Source organism: Ahaetulla prasina, chromosome 7, assembly GCF_028640845.1.
Source record: "Ahaetulla prasina isolate Xishuangbanna chromosome 7, ASM2864084v1, whole genome shotgun sequence".
In the NCBI taxonomy this organism is placed as follows: Eukaryota; Metazoa; Chordata; class Lepidosauria; order Squamata; family Colubridae; genus Ahaetulla; species Ahaetulla prasina.
Window position 1 is genome coordinate 50,417,440 of NC_080545.1, and position 17,590 is coordinate 50,435,029.

Sequence of the window (17,590 nt, forward strand, 5' to 3'; positions counted from 1 at the left end):
GTATGCATATTGAACATGTCTGTGTATAAAGGGGGGGGATCTCGCGACGGACCAAATGTGGCGTTCGCCAGAAAATTAACTCATTAGCTCAAGCCTAAGAGGCCACCCGTCCCTTCAGCGTCAAGCACTGCTCGCCCTCTGCACCTCTCCCGACCACGGTAGTGTATGTGTGTCGTCCCCCCCCCACCTCCACTCCGCTCAAAGAGTCAGCGCCGCGGATGGTTCCATAGACCTTATTGGTGGCTGCTGCACGATGTGCGCGCGCGCCTGCGTTTCTTCTGAAACGTGCGAGAGGAGCTGAACACCAGTCGGCCGGTCGCGCGCGGATTTCGTTCTCCCCTCCTTAACCTGTCCCCTCCTTGCTCTGCCTCCTGGGACTTTCCCAAGTCTCTCAGCCAGACCTTTTCAAAAGAATGTAGCTGCGCCGCTCAGGTGCGGCGGCCACGACCGACCTGCTCCGACTTCTTCGCTCGACGAGTTCTCTTCGGGAGTCCAGGGGTTGTTTTGCAACCCGCGGACTCCGGGCTCGCGACAGAGCGCGGGACCACCAAGCGCCCAGGCAGCCGCGTCAAGCTTCAGGCGCTCCCAGAGACGCGCAGTCTACAGACTCTCCGCTTCCAGAGCCGCCGCCGAAGTATACACAACGGTGCTTGCAGGCGCCCGGAAGCCGAAGCTGCGCGGAGCTGAAAAGTCAGCTTCTGGTTCGTCTCCCTTCTCCTCCTTCGTACCGAGATCCCTTTCGCCTGGGATTCTTCTTTCTCTTGGGAGCGCCTGAGCCGTCGAGGCAAAAATGGGCGCCGGCGAAGCAAGGAGCGGACCCTTTAAGTCAAGAGGGGCTGAGTGGGAGGAGAGTTTGTGGCGCGGCGAGTTTGAGGGAGCGCATAAGTAGCCTGTGGAGACCGAGGAGGCGGCCAACCGGAGCGCTTGCCTCTTTTCGCTGCGTCCGCACGAGATCCTCTCCTTCCAGCGCCGACCGAGAAACGGCGCCCAGACCTGCCTAGAAGAGAACGCCCGGCGCCCGAAGCCCTCGCTGGCTCCTCCTCCCGCCTTCCTCCCACATGGGCCGCGGGGAGCTTTCCTTTGGCCGCCGGGGCTGCTCTTAGGGAGTGCGAAGGGTTCCTCGCAAAGTGACACCCGCAGCGGCTGCGGCAGAAGAAGGCTGGGAGGCAGCAAGAAGAGAAGCGGAGGGCTTTTCCCTCTGCTAGGTGCTTCCCCGGTCTTTCCCTCCGTTCCCCGTTCCTCTCGGCGGTCTCTGATGCGTTACTGGCCCCGGCGGAGGACGGCGGCAACCCTGCGGGAGGAGCCAAGGGTGGCGCTACTTTGATGTTCCTGGCCGAGAAGCGTCAGAAGAGCTGATCTTTCGTGCTCAGGATGATCGAGGAGGACGCTGCTCTGAGGAACGGCGGCAGGGGGCTCTCCGGCCAGTGGGCAGACGCGGCGGCCGCTCGACCCCGCACCACCGAGCGACACATAACGGTGCACAAGCGCCTGGTGATGGGCTTCGCCATCTCCATCCTGGCACTGCTGGTGGTCACCATGATCGCCGTGCTGCTCAGCGTGCGTATCGAGGAGTGCAGCAGCGGCAACGCGTCTGACGGCCCAGGAGGCAGGGCGGGCAACCGGAGTGTCCCGGCGGCAGCTGCCGCCGCAGCCCCCGCAGGAAGTGCCCGCCTGAACCAGAACAGCGCCGGGGAAACCCCTGGAAGTGCAGGCGAAGAGAAAGTGGCGTTGGAAGCTGCTAGAGGGGAAGAAGAGGAGGAGGAGGAGGAGTGGCCGAGACGGCGGGAGCAGCAGCCCTGGACCCAGCTGCGCCTTCCCGGACACCTGCGCCCCCTCCACTACAACCTGATGCTGAGCGTCTTCATGGAGAACTTCACCTTCAGCGGCGAGGTCAACGTGCAAGTCGAGTGTCTCAACGCCACCCGTTACATCGTTCTCCACGCCCACCGCATGCACATCGAAGCAGTCCGCGTGGCTGAGGACCGGCTGGCCGGTGCCTTGAACGTCTCTGGCTTCTTCCTTTACCCACAGACCCAGGTCTTCGTCATAGTCCTCAATCGGAGCTTAGAGGAACAGAGAAGTTACAACCTTAAGATCCTCTACAACGCTCCGATCGAGAACGAGCTTTTGGGGTTTTTCCGCAGCTCTTATGTCCTCTACGGGGAAAGAAGGTATCGATTTCCTTTCCATGCTTGCCGTTCCTTTATCCTCTTCCCGTTTTTTATTGTGTAAAGTCGGAATAACAAGTGCTTCCTGAAAATTCCTGCATAAGGTCACCATTTCTATTAATAGAGTCATGTTAACCAAAAGGTTTAACTTCCTAGTACCCCCCCCAAAAAAACTTTTTAAAAAATTATTTTATTTTAGGACATAAGAGACTTTATAAGCATCGTTAATACATCTGTATGTCAGAAATGAATATGTTTGGAGTTAAATCCACTTGAATTAAACTTCTGCAAAAGTTTTCATGTGACCTTGCTCCATCCCCTACCTCCAGCAACGTTCACATTTTACTTAGGCAGGATCTGATCAATTAAATTTGGAATTTAACTGCCCTTCTGTTTGCAACATTTACTGGCTTAAAGTGTGTATAAACTTTCCTGTTCAAGGAGAACCAGATAAAAGAAGCAGAATACAGCAATTATAGAGTATTTTAAGGCTGAAGACCTTAGAAGAACACATTTCTTTTAGGATACTTTAATTCTGAAACGCAGTTAAGAGAGAAGATCTCTTACTATAGCAATACTAACAGCAAAGTAATTTTATTCTGCTATACCTGTGTCTGCACAATGGGGTCTCCCTGCATTTATTCTTGGTTTCATTTCACAAAAAGGCAAATCTGTGTGACAATCCTAGGAAAAAGGGGAACAATTCATTGTAGTTCATTAGTTGTTTTTAGCTGTATCCTTGTAGGGAAGTGGATTTTACTACCCATAGCTTCTAACTGTAATTGACCCTGGGATGTTAACAGAATAATTTGCAAGTGTTTTCAAGTCTGTAAGAGAGCTGTATTTGACTAACCACTATTTCCTACATCTCAGCATAAGGTCCAAGACAGGATAGGCAGCCTGCTGTCTTTCCAATGTTGTGGTTTTTCACCTCACTGATTGAATTGCCAATAAAAAGTATCTGAAAGCAGCAAATTGGTTACTCTTGCTGTAAGAGAAATTAGTCAATTCTTTTTAACTTGGCACTGTTCCATATGTATTTGTTATATCAACAAGCATAACAACTGAGATAAAAGGAGTTATTTAGAAAGAATTTAAAGACACTTACCTTACTGAGAAAGTTTTAAAGAGTACCACCAGTACATTGTCTACCTAGCTACAGTATATTAAGGAAATATTTTGTTGTATGTCTAAGTGAGCTGCAAAGGACTTTAGGACTAAACTTGTTGAGAATTTTAGAGCAAGTTTGTATAAATATTTTACAGTTGGAGTGGTGGTTTAGATCTGCTTGATAGTAAACATGGATTTGCAGAGAAAACAGGAACAAATGAAGGGAAGGTTTCAGAAGTAGAATTACAAATAAAGAAAACCACTCCTTTCCTTGTTATGATTTTAGACCACCCATTCCAAATATACTCTGCAGTTGAGAAGAAAGTCTTGGGCTTCTTTACTGATCATTCTTAAATAGTTCACTTCCCTTTTTAATCACATTGTATAGACCAAGTCTGTTAAGACCAGGTTTAGGTTTTTTTATTCAGGAAATCAAAGATCAAAGCCTAGCCTAATTCCTTAAAAAAAGCTTTAGGTTAAGGAAAGCAGAACTAAATTTATGATAACTTTGTTATCAGAAATATAAAATGAATACTGAACATGACTGAAAATCCAACAATCTTATTCTGTACCCCTCATAATTTCTTTGAGAGTTTCTCTTGAGCAACTAGTTTACTTAAGTCATAGCCATCCAAAAAATGAGAGTGCCTTCACCTTAATTATGCCAATATTCTGTACCTGATACTACTACTATAGCTTTCCTCAAAAGGTGTGAAATGATTTTTTAGCGTAATGGTCCATTAAAAGGATATTACCTCCAAACCCCATGCAGCAAGTATATGCAGGATCACAGACTTCTATTTTCATTGCTTTAATCAATGACTTTCTACTGAACATATGATTTCTAATACATCTCTACAGAGAAATGTGGTGAGAGGCAAATTTCCTTTCTAAGCTATATAATAATAATTTCTTAAACTTGTTTGCTACCAAACTCTCGTGGAAGGTGGACTCTGGAAGCTACAACTATGAAAAAAAGAAATTACAATAAAATATGGCAAGTGCAAAGAAGTAATTGAAAGGCTGTGGCAAAATTATAAGTAATACACATACAGTAATATAACAATTACAAAGAAGTCTTAGTATATGTACACACAGAAGAAATAATACCAATAGCTTTTGATATCTATTCATATAGTTATTTACTGATTATACATTTATGTTGCAGTCGTGTACCCATTTGTCAGCAAATAATCTTCAGTGAATATTGTGGCATTTTCTTCTGAGTAGAGTGCCATTGAATCGCTCAGTTATCAAAGGATTGCACAAAACAAAATTTTAAATTGCTGTAAATTGGTCCAGCTCTATTTAAGTCAACAGATCAATACCTAATCTCACATAGAGAGGTTCAAGCACTTTGTACTTTTCTGAGACAGAAGTAAAGTATTTTTGAAATATAGACCACATTGAATTGTTTCTTTTTTGAAGAAGTTTATTTGGCAATCATGATCTAGAACACATATCTGTGGAAAAATATGCCTGAAAGTTTGGCAACCCTATAACTGTTTGAAACAGGATGACCTATAATTAAAATGATTTCAGAATTTTCATGGGATTATGTAGCAGTTAAGAAAATTAGTAATCAGCATACAAAATATCAATCAACATTCTTTGCACAATAGCCTAATGATAAATAGCTAAATAACTCCCAAGCAGTTATATCCTTTGAGTTATTTATATTTAATTGACTTTAGCAGACTTATATTTCCTTTATTTGTTCATTTGATCCAATGTTTTGTTATCATAAGTCTTCCGTAGAAGTGATAAAGGTAGATAAAGGAAGATTGGGCTAATCTCTTGACTGTATCAGCAAATACCATAAATATTTCTAAAATATTGCTGAGAGTCTAAAAATACTAATTTTTCTGTTGAGGTAATTTTAATCTTCGATGGTTTAAAGTAAAATCAAAACATTATAATAAAAGTTTTAGTTGTCATTGTATTGGTGACATAACAGTATTTTAAGGGACATCATATAGAAATTATCCTAAAAATGAACTGGATAACTGATTTTATATATATTAGAATAAAACAATTCCTTCAATCCTAATAGTTTTGTTACTTTTCAAAACAAATTTCTAGACAGGATGTTTTAGGAAACATATCTGCCTTTTTAATAGAAAAGGTAGAATTAAACTAGGTACATCTGTATTCAAGGATGCCATCCTGTAAGTTTTTCTTTCCCATAATTATACATTTGAGATATAATCCTGTCATCAGCTACCACGTGTGTAATTTCTGAAGTTTAAACAAAGCATATACAGGACCACAGACTTCTATTTGCATTGTTCTAATAAATGACTTGATAGTCAAGATGTTTTCTAATATATTAAAACCACCATGTTATTAAGTACCCCACAAGGCCCACTAGCTATGAATACATTTTAATACTCTAATTTATTTTCAACAAGTATCAGAATATATAAATAAGCTTTTACTTCATTTCATTTATATTCAGCACATAGAGCACAATGTGTTAGAACATAATTATTTATGCTTCGTGAAGTATACAAAGATAAGATTGATCTCCCACACATATAATTTAGTATTTGAGGGCTAAGAATGGCATTTGTAAGTCTTTCATGAAGCACAAATTATCACCAGGTCAACATCAGTTTCATCTATAAATATTTTTTTAAAAACAACTTTTCAATATGTTCCTTCTGATACTTATTATGAATCTAAAGAATGTCCATATCAGTTCATCCACTCTGACTGAAAATTTAGTCCTGTAATTAATTTTGCTCCAGATATTCTGATATTAGTGGTTTGGAATGCCATAGAACAACCAGTTGTCACAAACCTCACCTCACAAAGTGGGTGAGCTTTGGACATGTTTTTATTTGAAATAATTATATCATTAACCATTTTTAGAATGCATATTTTCAACTATCATATATGTTTCAACTTATCACAATTAATTTTTAAAGTCAATGTAATGATTCCAGCTTTTATAGTAGGAATTTTAATAATTCTTTTTAATGAGGGTTTTGAGATTATGCCAAGTTCAAGAACTAAGTACTTGAAAATATTCCTCAATTAAAATATAAGAAAGTTGATTTTTTTAAAAGTAGTCTGGGAACATGAGGAGGCATTAATAAGAAAACAAGTGGGATTTAGTATTTATTTAAACATCTAATAATTTAGAACATTGAAATTGCAGTGAAATGATTACAGAAAACTAAATATTTTAAAAATCACAATCACACTTTTAAAAGTGTCATTTTAATACAGGCATGTTTCATTTGTCAGTTACATACATTTATTTGAAAAATAGTAAATATTTGGTCTTTGAAGACTATAGAAAATATTGTCAGACATACAACAATATAAATTAAAATCACGTTCTGCCTAAAAATATGAAATCATAATTCTCATGCAAATGTGTGGTTAAAAGAAATTGAACAAAATTTCAAAACTTCCATCAGCTTTGTAGCTCTATCATACAGAGTTTCATTAGTTTTTCTTTATAGATAAAAAAGAAATACAAACATTATACAGAAATAAAATAGAGGTTTAAAATCCTTCAACTCAGTAAAACAAGCAGTCGGTGTCTTAGCTATTGTTACAATATGAGTAATAAATATAATGTATGTGCGGGCATGTCAACATATAGAATGTGGATTAATTTTCAATAGTTTTTAAACTTTCACCACCCTTCCATCATTAAATAAGTATTTTTCCGTTGGAATTAATAAAGCCAAATTCAAACAAAATGTTATACCGGTAGTATGGCCATGGGATTCCATGTTGTCTCTTCACTTTTTCTCTGCAAATCTGAAAAGGAAATTACTTTTACTTTTGATATTGACTAATTTGCAATATCCCATTACAACAAACCTAGCAAATCGTGTCTTGTTTTAGTTAACAAATATGGCTCTGAAAACAATCCTTGTTTCTGTTTGTTTTGTAATTTGGAATTGCAATATATTCAAAACCAAAAGTAGAGGTTTTCAGTTCTTTTTTAAAAATGTGCAAATAAAGAGGGAAAAGGTAGCCTAAAATTTGCTGTACATAATGCTCTTTGAACTAAGCCAATGATTTTATATATATTTGATACAGTTTTTCTTAGTATTTCTATTTGATAAATGCTACACATAGTAATATATCAGGGAATTATTACTGATGGGGCAAGATTGGCATCTAGCAAATACCTTAAATTTCTAATATTACTGATACTTTGCTTATAAAAGCAACAGTTTCCAAAGTATTCTAGTGAGAACCAGTTTGGTATAGTGGTTAAGGCAACAGGCTAGAAACCAAGAGACCGTAAGTTCTAGTCTCATCTTAACCACAAAGCCAACTGTGTGACCTTGGGCCAATCACACACATTCAGTTCTGTGAAGCAAGTAATGGCAAACCATTAATGAAATCTTGTCAGGTAAACTTCAGGGACTTGTCCAGACAGTTGTCAGAAGTCAACACTGAATTGAAGGTGTCAAGCATTCTTAGATGAGAAAACACTGTACAGCATTATGGAGGCAGAGTGCATTATTACTTTCTTACAGAGTTCCCAAAAGGTAATTATATCATTAATATAATTATAAACTATAGTTAACTTGCTTTTATTTTTCCTGGATATATTCTTGTCTAAGATTTTGCTATAGGTTGCAGCACTTTGTAAGATACCCCAAGGGTTTTTAAAAACCATATTGGTTTTTAAGCTACCAGATAAATATTTTCTCTAGTGTTAAATCTAATTTTGGTTTTATGTTGTTTATTACTGCTCTTTCAAACACTTTTTCAAATTCAACAAAACATGTTTTCTTATAAAAATCCACAGATACAGATATGGCTATACTAATTCTAGTTAGAGGGATGCGGTGGCTCAGGGGCTAGGACATTGAGCTTGTCGATCAAAAGGTCGGCAGCTCAGTGGTTTGAATCCCTAGTGCTGCCGTGTAACGGGGTGAGCTCCCGTTACTTGTCCCAGCTTCTGCCAACCTAGCAGTTTCGAAAGCACGTAAAAATGCAAGTAGAAAAAATAGGGACCATCTTTGGTGGGAAGGTAACAGCGTTCCGTGTGCCTTTGGTGTTGAGTCATGCCAGCCACATGACCATGGAGACGTCTTCGGACAGTGCTGGCTCTTCGGCTTTAAAACGGAGATGAGCACTGCCCCCTAGAGTCGGCAACGACTAGCACATATGTGCGAGGGGAACTTTTACCTTTAATAATTCTAGTTATACATAATGAAAGATCATTCAAAACCAAATAATTTTAGTCCAAAAGGAAAAAAAATGTTGACAAAGCTTCACAATGACTGTTGCTCTTTTTTTTTTTTTTCATTGCAAATTTCCTGCAAGTTGATCCTTTTTAAAAAAAAATGAACCAGGGGTTGCTGCATTGGGTGAAACAGGGAGTTGACTGACAGGAATTGAACTGATTATTGCCTGAGTCTGATACTGTGGGCAGAGGGTGTGTGAGCGACTGGCCCAAAGTCACTCAGCTGATCTAAGGCAGGATTAGAATTCACATGCTTCTGGTTTCTAGCCTAGTATCTTAACTACTAATCCAAACTTGCCCTCTTTTGCATTGCAATTTTTTTTGCATCTAATTCTGAATAAAAACATTTTTTTTCCTTCCAGATTTCTTGCAGTTACACAGTTTTCTCCTACACATGCCAGAAAAGCCTTTCCTTGCTTTGATGAGCCTATCTACAAAGCCACATTTAAAATCAGCATCAAACATCAAGCAACTTATTTATCTTTGTCCAATATGCCAGTGGAAACTTCTGTTTCTGAAGAAGATGGATGGGTTACCGATCACTTTTCACAGACTCCACTCATGTCCACATACTATTTAGCTTGGGCTGTTTGCAATTTTACATACCGTGAGACTACCACAAACAATGGTATTGTAGTAAGTATTGCTCAGTCTACTTTCATTGGGAAACGTTTGGGAATGAACATGATACGTTCGGATAAAAGTGTTTAGTTATTCACCAAAGTCTCTTTGGCTAATGACCATGTCTGTTTAATTTATAGACAGCCAATTAGCACCTAATACTGACAGTCTGGAATACCTGCTTAATCTTTTGGAGTGAGAAAAGAGAATATAGGATTGAGCTGTTGAATCAGCTTTAAAGATTTGTTGCATCTTTTAATATAGATATAAAATTCTTTATTTGTATTTATTTATTTAATTTATAACTTGTGGCAACATGGCGGTGGTCAGTAGCTAGCATCATTTATAAAAATCAGTCAAAGGAACTGTTATTATTAAAAGCTTAGATATCCTTCATTCTTTCAAAATGTGTATGCCATCTTCCAAAATAAGGCTTTTTCATGGATGTTTAGTTAGTAATGAAAGGTCCCTCCCCCGTTTTAAGTACGATAGTACCTTGGTACTTGTCATTCATTGGTTCTGGAAGGTATGATGAGTAACAAAAATGACAAGTACCAAACAATTTTTTTCCCCATAAGGAATAATGTAGTGAGTCAACTGTGATTTTAAATATATTTCTGACCATGTTTGAATTACTGTACAGTTTGGATTCAAATAACACCCTACTGAAGGCTGATATTTGTTCTTAAGTTCAAAAGTGGAACTAACTACAAATTCTGTGAAGTATTCTGGAGTTTATTTTCTGTTCAAATTATTATCTTGAAAATTTTTACTATTAACATAATTAGCATTTCTATTCCAGGATGAGATTTTAATAATTTTGCCACCAAATCTTCCTATTTTCCATTCTATGGAACTCTGGGACAGAGTTCCTTTCATGTGGGGATGGGGAGTAGAACCTCCTTAGCATCAGAATATGTGAATATAATACTGTATATGAAATACTAATGATCTGATGGTCATTTCTAAAAATCCTTTCTTAGTGAGCACCTAGAAGCCAAGAGGAACATACGTGCCAAATTTTAAGTTTGTAGGCTTTACCGTTCTGGAGATTTCATGATGAGTGAGTGGTATTTGGCTTTTATATATAAAGATAATGCATACATATGTTTGTGGGGAAGTATTTTGTTTACATTTACCATATTTTTCAGAGTATATTATGCTGCAGAGTATAAGACGCATGTTAGTTTTGGGGGAGGAAAACAGGAAAAAAAGGTCTGCCTCTGCCTACTGGCATCCATCAGTATTCATCTGGTTAGCATCCTTGCAGCAAACAGCAAACAGCCTGGTCAGCTTCAGAACATTATTGCAGGCTGATTAAGCATGAGCAGCTGATTGGCAGTTGGATCAGCTTCCCAGAATACTGCCAATCAGCTGTTCCAGGCTGCAGGGATCACCACAACCCATCATGGCGATCCCTGCAGCCTGGGAAAACACACATCACGTTTTCGGCCTCTCCATGCCCTGTTTTTGGCCTTAGTGTGTCACGTTTTCAGCTGGTTTCAGACGGCAGTGATTGGTGCTGGTGCTGGTGATCCATGCCACCTGGAACCAGCTGAAAATGTGATGCACGGAGCTAAAAACAGGATGTTGGGAGGCCGAAAATGCAATGCGCGGAGGCTGAAAACATAACACGCAGAGGCGGCGATCAGTGGTGATGTGCTGTGGTGATCCCTGCTACCTAGAACGGGTCTAAAATGGAGCGTGCAGAGGCCAAAAACAAGATGTGTGGAGGCAGAAAATGGCCGAAGGGTGGGGGCCGGTGGGTGGGCAGGGCTTCGGCAACATTCGCACAGACATTTCTACCCACTTTTGGGGGGTGGGTGGGAAAGTGCACCTTATACTCCAAAAAATATGGTATATTGTACCTCATCGATTTGACTTTTGCATCATAGCCTTCACTTGGTATTCCAGTTGAAGGATATATTCATGTATGGTTTATGGTAACTGGCAGAAAGCTACACAGTTAATGTATTAATGGAGGTCTACTGATGACATTTTTCTTTTGTTTAAAAACATCATATATGTAACTATGTAGTAAACCAAAATATATACAAACAATTTTGCCTGGTAAATAGATGATTTAAAACAAAACTTCCTGCCGATTCACATTCCTGTTGAAAGTCAAACAGGAAAAATGTTATTTTGTTTAGTCCAAATTGTGGTAGTAATAAAATTACAAATTAAAACCTACGTCAGAGGGTTTTCTCATCTGTTTAAATTTTTACTAGGATATGTAAAATATTCTGTGTACAAACAAATATTTGCATTATACAGTTGTTTTCATGTGATCTGTACTGAATCAAAGCAGATATCTAGTCCATGCACCGAGAACAGCATGCTTCATTGATTTTTCCCATCCATCCAATGTTATCTCATCCACTATTACTGTCTTGATGTGGACATTAATCCATATACTTCATTCCCAAATCTTCCCCAAATCATCCTTTACCTTCTCCCTCAGTTGCCACCACTAGTATTATAGCACAACATATCTCATTGGCAGCCCTGTCCGCCTTCTACTCATGCTAGCACCTTCCTTCCCTCCTGCATGGTTACAAGGGAATGTTAGCTACATTCCACAGTATATTCTCCATTTAATTCAGAGATCAAGAAAAGTCAAAGGGCTTGACCTGTGTTCTACACGTTGAATGTAGATAGGTTGAGGAATATGTTGTGCTGAGGCAGTTAAAGGGAAGTAGGAAAAAGGAGACACTGCAAAGTGTGAAGTAGTGGTTGGGCCATTGGAATAAATCACAGTGGAAGCTACTAAGGGGAAGAGGGGTGAGTGGGGCAATGCACATCAGCTTTCCATCACTCAGATTTGATTTCACCTAAACTCCACAACAATCAAACAATTGAAAGAGTTTGGCAGAATTTATGATACTGTATTCTAGTTTTAAAACAAAACAGATTTTCTGTTTCCTATGTACTCTTAAATTTTACATTGTTATGTCATGTCTCATCTACGGAGTTCAAGTTTGCATATGCAATGATTCAGATACCATATCTTTGCAACAAAGAGATTAAATTAGATTGGGAGTTTATGTCTGACTTAAAATCTTTCCAATTCTGAACTGAGATTCCAACTGTAAGATAATATGACTGAAGAGCAGCCCACTGACGGTTATCTTAAAATCAGCTGGATTGTAAAATTATAATATATATTTCCCGTCTCATCACAGCAAATGTTGTGAAAGTAGAAATTGTTTTCTGACATACTTCTCAGAAAGGTATGCTGCAGTTTTTGAATTATATTACTTAGCTTTCATTTGAAGTTCCCCAAAGCCAAATCACAATTTTGTTTACTGTTTTTTGTTTGAAAAGTAACTGACTGCAACACTTTGATACATGACTTCAGAGCTGTATAATTTACTTACTTTTTTCATTGCATTGACTTGAAGAATGAATTATCAGTTGAGAGTATATTTAGTGGTTATAGTACAGCAAACTCATTTGGCGACCTTATTTTACCTGATCTCTTTCTTCAAAAGATATGTGGATAATTACATTTCATACAGGTATTTCTGTCTGCTAGAGGTCTTTCAAATGAGAGAAAAGAATACTTTTCTTCAAAAATTGAGCATGTAGCTTGATTGGACTGTGCTTTCTCTGTATCAGAATAATATATAGTGATTTGCACCTGAATAAATCTCAAATCCATTAAGTAAAGAGCAGTGATACACTAGCATAATGCTATAGATTAACAGCGTTTATTTAAATGGTCTTTCACTCAAAGGTGTTGTTATAATACCATATGCAACTATTCTGTGTACTGCCAGCATAGAGATACTACAATTTTCATTGTTCAGTGCATATATGGAGAGAAAGAGGAATGTTAATGTTTAAGAATACCATTTGGTAACGCTTCAATTGGAACCTGTGATATTATTTATTTGTCAAATTTGTATGGATGCCTATCTCACAAAAAGTGACTCTAGGCTGTACTACAAATATTTAATAAAAATAATAACTATATAACACTTATATCAAGTATAAAAGCCATAAAAACAGGAGAAGATGATAGTCACAGTAAAGGAACCAGAATTCCCTGGTCCCCTAGAATCTCCAGGCCTGAAAGCATAGCGATGTTCTGAAGGGGCTGTGGAATGTTAAGAGGGATCAATACCACTTCTAGTGAGAGAAGGTTCCATAAGGTGGGCACCATGGCAGAGAAGACCTGCCTTCTGGAACTCACTGCGTAGTTCAGATCTGGTGGAACAGGCCACCCATCTATGGGAAGCGGTCCCACAGATGAACTGGCCACATGTCATGAAGGGATTTAAAGATTTAAAAGTAGCATCTTGATTTGGACCCAGAAGCAGATTGGCAACCAATATAGACCACAGAGCAGAGGTGCAACGTACCATACTAAGGTCAAACATAACTGCCTGCGCTGTTCCATGTTGCATTGGCTGAAGCTTCTGGATATGCTTCTAAAGCAGCCCCATGTAGATGGTATTACAGAAATCCAAGCAGGAGTTTATCAGGGAATGAATGACAGTGGACAGTCCTCTCCCATCCACAATGGACACATAATACAAAGCTGTGCAAAGGCCCTCCAATAAACAACTACCATCTACGCTTTGAGCAGGAGTCATGAGTTCAGGAGGGACTCCCCAGTTCTGTGCCACCCCATCCAGCTCCAAAGATGGTATAATGCTAGAATTGGAAAGTTCCCAAGCCCAAAGCCACTCAGTCTTGCCAGGCTTCAGCTGAAACCTGTTGTTTCCCCACCAGACAGTCACAGTCTTTAGGCACTGAGACAAGATGTTCACGGCATTGTTTTATTCATCAGGGGCAGAATTGTATGACTGGGTATGATCAAGTACTAGAGACATTTAAACTCATTGCTTGGCTGTTATATGTAGAGTGTGCAGAGAAGACTGTCATAAGATTTTCTTTAGCTTATAAAAAGAAAAGTTACATTGTAGAACTTCTACAGGGAGTTCCTTGAATGGATTGGATTGGAAAAGTAGCTGGTTACTGTATATATCAGAATAGTTATACATTATCTCCAGTATGACTGTTGGTATTATTTTTGATATAATCAGTCAGTGGGAAATGTTAATGTTCTGCTTGTAATCTTATCCTAAGTATCTGTTTGGTTACTATGGAGAACAAAATACTGGCTTGAATGGCCCTTGATGTGATGCAACATGGGGACTGTGTTCTTCCCAAGAAGTTTACATGCTGACAATGCAAACGCGCAAAATGAATATTTGCAAAGTGAACCACCCATGTATTCAGAACTGTTCTTTGCTGATATCCATCAGTTAAAGAACCTTCTTTGAAATGTAAGACTTGTTGGAAGAGCTGTTCAGTCTTTTTTATTTGCTTCTCGCATCCCTTGCCTTATATATTTTTCTGTCTTCCCATTCCTTCAGGTTATGAAGATGGTGTACAATCCTGAAAGATAGGTTGGATAGGTTGAGAATATGTCTTGCCCCAAATTCAACAGTATTATAGCATATTGACTGTCATATTATTCAGGGGTAAGCTGGGCTATCAATGTAATAAGCTGTTCTTTGAAAAATAGATTCAGCCTTTGAAACGACTGTTTAATTCTTAAGTTAAAAAGTAAAAATCCACATTGAGGATAAAATTCTAAAATAATAAAAAGGCTTTAGGCTACGGCACAGTCTAAATTTATGTTTGACTAAAATATCATGGTAACTTTGGGGTACAAACCTTATTTTTCTTACCTTTTCAGTGGTTTGCTTTGAATTCCAAGGGAATAATTGCAAGTGAACAGTTTATTTAACCTCTTTACCGTTCCTGGAGTATCTATAAGTAGCTCACATTTTGCTTCCAGTTCTTTGTTATTCAGATTTACTGAACAATTGTCACTATGTATTTTGGAGCTGATTGCAGATATTCTGCACTTCAGCTCTGTATTATGTAAAACTGTGTGCCAATAAAACATATATTTAGGTAGTACTAGTTTTAGTTTCTGTAGATATTTTTGCCAATTTAAAAAGTAACTGTCTTTAGCAGTGTGAACACTATTATATATATTGATATAATAAATTAATTTGAAATTCAAATGAACATTGTACTATTCATGCAGAAGAAATAGCTAAGAGGGATAGTGATGTGATCCACTTTTCCACTAATACTTTAAAAACTCTGTCTTACCCTATATCACTCCATATTATCTTATTTGCTTATCTTCGCACTCTGTATTTATTCTGATTACCCTCTAATAACCTTATTTTGTACTGACTTTGATGCACACACACCTGCTGTCCCAGACTTATGTTGTTTATCTCAACTTTATTGCTGCAATGAACAGATGTATAAGTTTTCAAAAGGGAGGATGAATTGCTAGATGCCACAAAAAGGCATTTCTCCTGGAATGTTCTTTGCAGGAATATCCAGGTGCTAAATTAGATCATTCCCTCTCACTTATGAAAAAAAAATAAAAATTAAGCCAATGAAGGCCAGGATGGTAGACAACTTTAGCAGAGATTTAAATGGGAAAGTGAAATATTCCAGCTTGCACAATAAAGCGGTCTGTCCAAAGTCTTTTTCAGATTTCCTGTCTGCAGAAAGATGTTTAATATACATTCTCCTGTAATTTATATTACTTCAATGCACTTTTGGGTTCTTTGCTTTTTGTGTTTATTGCTTGAACATTAAAACAACCTACAGGTACTCAATTGGCTATTGGGCAGTAGAACAAACATTTACTATAAGTTAAGCAGGTCTGCATGTAATTGTAGTTCATTGTGGGTTCATTGTGGGTATGTATAATGCTTACTTCCCAATGTGGGTAGTTCATTGTGGGTCTATTCTGCAGAATTTCATTATTGAAATTAATTTCATTATTGAATTCTTAGATGTACTAAGAATTCTAGACACTGGTGACATCATTCTGGTATTTAAGACAATTCTAAAATCATTAAAAAAATCACCAAGTAATTTTGAACTTTGCTACAAAGCTATCTTTTCTCTCAAAGCTTTATGTCACAAAGAACGCCCTGAGGAATAAAACTGTTAATTTTATAAATAAGTGATTAAATAGCAAGTACGGTTGTTTTTTAAACTGTATTTTTGTTTCAGCAAATACTCTAGGAATATAGTAGCAAAAATTAATGGTGACCAAGACCTGGAATAAAATTCATTGTCCTAAAGACTTAAAAGTGTTTTTTAAAATAAATGAATGTTGAAAACAGTAGCATTTTAATACGATTTTGCAAGTGATAAGCACCTTGCTCAAGATCTTTTGAAATCTTGAGTAGATTTTAATGGTTGAAGATCACAAGAATACAATTAAAATGATTATTATTTTTTAATTTTTTTCTTTAATTTTGCAATGCTGTCTTATTGATTTTGAAGTATTTTACCTGACTACATGAAACATTGCTCTTACTACTCAAGAGCAAATAAAACTTTTCTTATTACTTTTAGCAAGCAAATGACTGTGTGTATAATAATAGATAACTTCAATTTTGCAAATGAATCTGCAGAAAATGGGTATGCTAAAACCCAAAAACTGCAAGCATATAGTTATTGATCAGTAATTTGAATTTGCGAGCTGAAGATATCAGGAAAATACCGTCCATGTATAGTGCTTACTTCCCAAAAAATAAAATAAAAAGTCCTCAGTCAGCAGTTGTGGTCACATTATTTAAATGCATGAATGTAATATAAATTCTTTGCATCTCTATGAATTGAGTGTAATTTAATGGAAATGTTGGATGCCACATTTAAACCCATTGCCTATAAATAGGTTTAAATAGAAAGTATGGTAAATGCATAGAAATGGTAGCTGAATCTTCAATCTGCTGCATAATAATAATTTTACATATATTAATCATGTGACTGATGCAGGTAGCCTTCAATTTACAACTGTAATTGAGACCAGAAATCCAGTTAGAAATGATTACATTTGTAAGTTGAGGCACCCAGGAGATGAGACCAGAAGTAATTTTTTTTGGCCTTTTTTGTGCTAGTTGTTAAACGAATGCTTAATCATTAAATAAACACCTTAGTCATTAAGTGAACGCAACAATCATTAAGTGAACCTATTCATTTTTTTGCTGGAAACTAGCAAAAACCACCACGTATTGTAGTCACATGACTGTGGGAAATGGGGACAGGTTGTGAAGCTGATCTGCCTGACATGTGGCCATCCTAACTTGAAACAGTCATAAATAGACTGGATGTAGGTTGGGGATATCTGTAATCACAATAACTTTTATACTACTGGTAATTTGAGTGCAATACAATGTTTCTTTTGAATTAATATTGTTTTCCTTTTAGGCAGTTCAATAGTAATAGTGGGATAACTTCAGGTAGGGAAGAATTATTTTCAGGGAATGGTTGTCTGGAACAGACTGTGGACTTATTCTAGAAAGTTGGTACTGGAGAATTAGCAAGCTACTATGAGGCAAGGTTAGTTACCAGCAAAGTAATTGCTAAAAGGATGAAAGAAGAGAGGGCCTTCATGGAAGGAAAAGAA

At 38.0% G+C, this 17,590-nt stretch overlaps 1 protein-coding gene across 1 annotated transcript in view; it reads left to right on the forward strand.

Annotated features, from left to right (window-relative positions):
• Window positions 1-205: 205 nt before the first annotated feature.
• TRHDE (thyrotropin releasing hormone degrading enzyme) overlaps window positions 206-17,590 on the forward strand; it is a 288,715-nt gene continuing 271,330 nt past the window's right edge. The window contains exons 1-2 of the mRNA XM_058191067.1: window positions 206-2,171; window positions 8,865-9,138. Of these exons, the coding sequence (XP_058047050.1) occupies window positions 1,372-2,171; window positions 8,865-9,138 (1,074 nt within the window). The 5' untranslated portion in view covers window positions 206-1,371. The remainder of the gene's footprint in view (window positions 2,172-8,864; window positions 9,139-17,590) is intronic.